Genomic DNA, 7000 nt, shown 5'->3' with positions numbered 1-7000 from the left:
CAGTGTCGCCACGTAAAGTATTAATAGCCAGAGCCCGACCACCATGTTATTGATCAGTGAGGAGAGTGCATCATGCTCTGTGCTCTACAGTCTGAGGGGACGGAGCATGGAGGTGTGAGGAGGACCAATATCATGTAAGGAGGATCAATATAATGTGAGGACCATTCCTATGTGAGGAGGAGAATCACTATGTGAGGAGGACCATTACCATGTGAGGACCATTCCTATATGAGGAGGACCATTCCTATATGAGGAGGACCATTACCATGAGAGGAGGTCCATTACCATGTGAGGAGGACCATTACCATGTGAGGAGGGCCATTCCTATGTGAGGAAGACAATTCCTATGTGAGGAGGACCATTACCATATGAGGAGGGCCATTCTTATGTGAGGAGGACCAATATCATGTGAGGAGGACCATTGCTATGTGAGGAGAACCATTCTTATGTGAGGAGGACCATTCTTATGTGAGGAGGACCATTCTTATGTGAGGAGGACCTTTCCTATGTGAGAAGGACCATTACCATGTGAGGAGGACCATTCTTATGTGAGGAGGACCAATATCATGTGAGGAGGACCATTCCTATGTGAGGAGGACCATTCTTATGTGAGGAGGACCATTCCTATGTGAGGAGGACCATTCTTATGTGAGGAGAACCAATATCATCTGAGGAGGACAATTCCTATGTGAGGAGGACAATTCTTATGTGAGGAGGACCATTCTTATGTGAGGAGAACCAATATCATCTGAGGAGGACAATTCCTATGTGAGGAGGACAATTCCTATGTGAGGAGGACAATTCTTATGTGAGGGGGACCATTCTTAAGTGAGGAGGACCATTACAATGTGAGGAGGACCAATATCATGTGAGGAGGACCATTCTTATGTGAGGAGGACCATTCCTATGTGAGGAGGACCATACTTATGTGAGGAGGACATTTCCTATGTGAGGAGGACCATTCTTATGTGAGGAGGACCATTCCAATGTGAGGAGGACCATTCTTATGTGAGGAGGACCAATATCATCTGAGGAGGACAATTCCTATGTGAGGAGGACGGCACCGGCTTGTGTGTGAGGAGGACCATTCTTATGTGAGGACCATTGCGATGTGAGGAGGACGGCACCGGCTTGTGTGTGAGGAGGACCATTCTTATGTGAGGAGGACCATTCTTATGTGAGGGGGACGGCACCGGCTTGTGTGTGAGGAGGACCATTCTTATGTGAGGAGGACCATTCTTATGTGAGGAGGACCATTGCCATGTGAGGAGGACAGCACCGGCTTGTGTGTGAGGAGACGGTGACAGGGAGGAGGAGCCGCCAGCAGCAGCAGCAGCAGCAGCAGCCGCCCGGGACTCCTGCAGCCAGCGCCTTGTATTGTTATCAGTGTGTGAGGAGCAGGAGGAGACTGAGGGGAGCGCTGCTCCGTGTGATGCTCTAGCGGGAGAACAACCTCGGCCGTGTACAGTGAGGAGGACTGAGCCCGGGCTGCCATCACAGCACAAGTGCAGCCTCTGCCGGATCTGTGCCGTCCTGCTGACCCTTATCTGCCGTGGACAATAGGAGAAGCTTCTCTCTCCAGTATAGAGCGGACGGCTGCTATCATTGTAGTGCAGCCCGGGGGCTCCTCCCGGGGGGAGGGTGGCAACTGCAGGATTCTCTGGAAATCACCCAGTGTGTGTGCTGGGCACGGGGTGCACGGATCAGCCCCGCCGCCGCCGCCGCTGCTGTCGCTTTCCTGTGCCGGTCAGAGATCTGGGACTCTTGTATTATTGTCCATCTGAAGCCATCATCACCCCGGTCCTCACTACACCATGTGCCGGAGACAGCCCGGAGTGCGCGTCCTGCTGCCGACCCTGCGCATCCTGGCGGCCCTGCTGCTGCACCAGGTAACACCAGCACTGCCCCGGCCACAGCACTCTCTGTGTACTGAATGTGCTGTGTACTGTCTGTGTACTGTGTGTACTGTGTGTGCTGTGTACTGTCTGTGTACTGTGTGTGCTGTCTGTGTACTGTGTGTGCTGTGTAGTGTGTGTGCTGTCTGTGTACTGTGTGTGCTGTGTACTGTGTGTGCTGTGTACTGTGTGTGCTGTGTACTGTCTGAGCACTGTGTGTCTGAGCACTGTGTGTCTGTGTACTGTGTGTGCTGTGTAGTGTGTGTGCTGTGTACTGTGTGTGCTGTCTGTGTACTGTGTGTGCTGTCTGTGTACTGTGTGTGCTGTGTACTGTGTGTGCTGTGTACTGTGTGTGCTGTCTGTGTACTGTGTGTGCTGTGTGCTGTCTGTGTACTGTCTGTGTGCTGTGTACTCTGTGCTGTGCACTGTGTGCAGAGCTCTACATACGGGGGATATACACTATGTAATGTATACAGAGCATTACTTCATAAAGATCACTACTATTTACTATATACAGGTCACTACTACATGCTGTATACATGTCTCTACTACATGCTGTATACATGTCTCTACTACATGCTGTATACTTGTCTCTACTACATGCTGTATACATGTCTCTACTACATGCTGTATACATGTCTCTACTACATGCTGTATACATGTCTCTACTACATGCTGTATACATGTCTCTACTACATGCTGTATACATGTCTCTACTACATGCTGTATACATGTCTCTACTACATGCTGTATACATGTCTCTACTACATGCTGTATACATGTCTCTACTACATGCTGTATACATGTCTCTACTACATGCTGTATACATGTCTCTACTACATGCTGTATACTTGTCTCTACTACAATCTGTATACATGTCTCTACTACATGCTGTATACATGTCTCTACTACATGCTGTATACATGTCTCTACTACAATCTGTATACATGTCTACTACAATCTGTATACATGTCTCTACTACATGCTGTATACATGTCTCTACTACATGCTGTATACTTGTCTCTACTACATGCTGTATACATGTCTCTACTACATGCTGTATACATGTCTCTACTACATGCTGTATACATGTCACTACGGACAGATCACTTATGTTACTACATCCGCACACCCATCTCACCATTCATTCCCTTTGACAAGCATTCCCCATGGGCCCCAGGGCACTACCATGATCAGGGCACCATGTAGCAGCCTGGTTGTAGTGCTCTCTACTTCTGGGTTGTGTGCCCTGTGCCCCCTGCCCAGGTGGGTGCCTCCATGATTCCCTTATTGCTGCAGGTCCTGTAGGCCTCTTGGGGTCGGTGACTTGTAATGAGCAGGATTTGTCCCCTGGCATTGCCTGCGCCTCCCATGCACCTGCCTGGGTTGTGTAGTGCCAGGACTTATGTCACCCTGTAGTATTACCCAGTGAATGGCGGTGGATCAGCCCGGCTGTCCATTCTTATTTCCCAGAAGATGTGGAGGGAGCTGGATAATAGGACATGTACTGTGTACAGCGTTCAGAGGGAGTGTGGGGTGAACCTGACACCGGGTATTATGTGTCCTGCCAGTCTCAGCCTGCTTTACTTCTTCCACACACGATTTACATCATTCCCTGCATTGCCTTACAGTTTATATGACACTTGTACACGTCACTGTGCCCACCACATGTGTGCCACGCATCCACCACCTGATAAACCCATGGGGTAACCAAACACCAGAAGTGCCTTTGTGTCACCATGGCGATTGAAAGGATTACAACACAATCTGTTTTCGCTGCCCCCCGGGGATAGATGTGCCTTCAGCTACTTTATTAGCATCATTGATGGGCACCTACCGAGTGTAGAAAAGAAGGTCAAGCTGGTACCTTTCCTTAAATGCATGAAAAAGGGGTTAAAACGAAGGCTGTTGGCAACTGCAGCACAGATGGTGCAGATCATCATGGCTTAATACTATTTACAAGGAGCCGGAGCCTCAGTCCCTCTGTGACTCCCTCGCCTCTTTCCTCCTATATTCCCACCTTCATAGCGTGCATTATGCAGAGAGAAGTTCCCATGATGGAGGTGGCCTTTCCCATTTCTCTGGGGCGGAGGTCTTAAGGCTAAGTGACTGGCTCTTTGTGTGTCGGGCATGTTTAGCAGCGAAGCATTTCTTTGTGTGATTTTACATGGTGACAATAAGATGGTGGGAGTGGTGTCTACGTACCCCCCTCCCATCCGCTGCTTGGTTATTTAGTAATGCTGATAATAAGCCTTATTTATGTCACCGGCCGCCATAGATTTGCAGCAGACATTTCCCCCTGTTCTTCAGTTTCTGGTGTTGGGTTTGGCATTGCGTTCATTATATAGCGTGGCGTGGCTCCTTCTGTCCGTCTGTCCTGCCTTCCTCTTACCTTCTGCTCCTGTCTCTCTCCTCACCCTCATTTTGCCTTTGTTTTCTGTGCTCCTTTCAGTTGAGCTCTGGCTTCTGTGCTGAGTACTGTCCATGGTGTTTAAGCTGGAGCCAGCCGAGCCGTGGGGATTACTTACAGTCTGCCTCCAGGTTTTACAGTCTATAAGCCATAATGTGCTGACTGGCTTCCTGCTTTTATGCTCTCTCCTCGCTGGCTTTCTACAAAATGAGAATGATAGGAAAAGTCACTAAAGTCGCCGCCTTTTCTCCAAGGAGAAGACCATAATTCAGCGGCTAGCCCTGTTCTTCTCATTGGAGGTGCACACTGGTCCCCAAACGAGAAGTGAATTAAACCAGCCACTCCAACCACATATTCCTCACCGAGAAGTCACTCTGCTAACCCACTAACCCCAGCTATTTCCCACATGAGAAGGAAAGAAACTTCTTTACTCCTGACTGCGGCAGCGAGCATGATGAATGTGCTCAGCGTTGTGTGCTCTACAATCTGTTCCATCAACTTTTCCCTGCTTTTTGTAATATTACATCCCCAAAAGCCACACTAGTCCCATTCATATTTCTTAGTAATTATCCCCGAAGCTATTGTCCTGGTCCCCAAGGATAAGAAAGAAGTGTTTTTCTTTTTTTTCTCATCCCATCCCCTGCTCATTGGTCTGAGGCTGACCACGTTCTTAGGCCCCAAACCTCGAAGTGGAAAAATGTGGACTTCTGGCTAATTCAATCCTCTGCTCCATTATGTTTTTTTTTTTCATGCACTCCAAATAATTGCCCTTTCCCCTAATGAGTGACCTATTCAGCAGGAATGTAAAAAGACGCCGGCTGCAGACGTCCATGACCAACATTCAGCATTTTCACTTTAATTACATTTTCTTGCTCAAGAATTAGTTTGTGTCCGATAAGGAACGCTGTCTGTTTGTCTTCAATAAGAAAGGACGTGCACTCCTGAGCATGTGACATTTTATTTCTGGGGATTTAATGTGAGAAGGTGACAGCTTGTTGGGAGATTTTAGATAAGCTCTTATGCTGGGGAAGTTTAACATTTGAAGACAGGCAAACAGGAAATAGACTTGTGTTTCATCAGTATCGGGGGCATCAGTAATGTTACAGCTCTGGAATTTCATTTCCCCTTAGTGCTTTTGCTCCAGATCATATTGGCATGTGTCATGTAACTGTTTTATTCCAGGTATATACTATACATTTTTTATTAAGGTTTTTTATTACATTGCATTTCCTAAATAAATGTTGTAAATCTCATTTTATCGTCAGGGACCCAATAAATCATACAGCGTTTGCTCTTAAATTTTATTTATTTTACTGTGACTTGGATCACTCTGTATATTAGCATGGGGTTAGGGAAAATATATTTTAGGCTTATTATTATTTTTTTTTGCAATGTGCTGGAGTTTTATTACATCTAGTAGTCGTCCATGGATTTCTGTTCCTGTGAAAAACAAAATAAAAAATGAATGTAAAGTAAATATATATATGTATATATATATATATATATAAAGTAAATAAATTATTTTAGTAGGAGGCAATAAAACAATGCAGCAGTGCAAACAAGTATAGATATGTATTTATTAATGAATCTATCGAGATACATATGGTATATTTATATATCTACATACAGATGTGTGTAGAATAGAAGTGAAGCAGTGAATACATACTTTAGGCTGGATTATTTTAAGAATACATGCTGATCTGGAGAGAGTATACAATGTTATATATCTATATGTAGAATAGAGGTGAATATGTACTTTAGCCTGGATTATTTTAAGAATACATAGGGCAGACAATGTGGTATCAATCATATTGAGGAGTCAATATGACTCCACTGATATAATCAGAAATGGTACCTGTCTCAGATAAGCTAGGAGCCGTCAGCTGTCTCTCTGCCTGATCTGGAGAGAGTATACAAAGTTATATATCTATATGTAGAATAGAGGTGAATACGTACTTTAGCCTGGATTATTTTAAGAATACATAGGGCAGACAATGTGGTATAAGTCATATTTAGGAGTCAATATGACTCCACTGATATAATCAGAAATGGTACCTGTCTCAGATAAGCTAGGAGCTATCAGCTGTCTCTCTGCCTGTTCTGGAGAGAGTATACAATGGCTAATGCTTATATTATATGCTCATTTTTGACCAAATAGTAAGGGTAATATTATAGTGCTGTTTTAGACCAGAGGCCGTATCGATTATACCACTGCAGTATAACAGAGACCTAACCCTCCAGTGACATAAAGTATCAGGATAACCATTAACTTTTCCAGTTTGATGGATGTACTTTTGTAAAAGAAGGCGGTATCTTACTTTGCTTAAAGAAGGAAATAGGATTCGGGGAGAGCAGAATTTCTTCCTTCAGTTTAACACCACTTTTGAAGCAGATGGCAGAGACGAGCGGCAGCACAGAAAGACATTATTGATCCATATGGAGTATTGGTCATTGTGTGCACACAGGCAAATATCATTACTAACAAAAACACACACAAAAAAATAAAACATCATTTCTTGTATTGAGGTTTCATAGTGAAGTTTATTAGGGATGATTTTTCCTTTATAAAGCAGTGGTTTCTTACTGCTTGTACAGAACCGCCACTTGTGCCTGCCAGAGGGACACAATGCATGTTGGTACTTCAGTGTTCAGAGCCTAATCATTGTAAGTAAAGCCTCGTAGTGCCATATTTCAG

The 7000-nt window shown here is 45.1% G+C and overlaps 1 protein-coding gene across 1 annotated transcript in view; it reads left to right on the top strand.

The window, feature by feature from the left end:
- The first annotated feature begins 1143 nt into the window (after nucleotides 1-1143).
- Nucleotides 1144-7000, top strand: part of CDH2 (cadherin 2) — a 326031-nt gene continuing 320174 nt past the window's right edge. The window contains exon 1 of the mRNA XM_073679198.1: nucleotides 1144-1889. Coding sequence (XP_073535299.1) covers nucleotides 1815-1889 — 75 coding nt within the window. The 5' untranslated portion in view covers nucleotides 1144-1814. The remainder of the gene's footprint in view (nucleotides 1890-7000) is intronic.

This window comes from Phyllobates terribilis, unplaced genomic scaffold (assembly GCF_046119375.1).
Source record: "Phyllobates terribilis strain yellow unplaced genomic scaffold, ASM4611937v1 Scaffold_4__5_contigs__length_816908805, whole genome shotgun sequence".
NCBI lineage: Eukaryota > Metazoa > Chordata > Amphibia > Anura > Dendrobatidae > Phyllobates > Phyllobates terribilis.
Note: the sequence above shows the minus strand (reverse complement) of the source record. Positions and strands in the feature narration are given on the sequence as shown.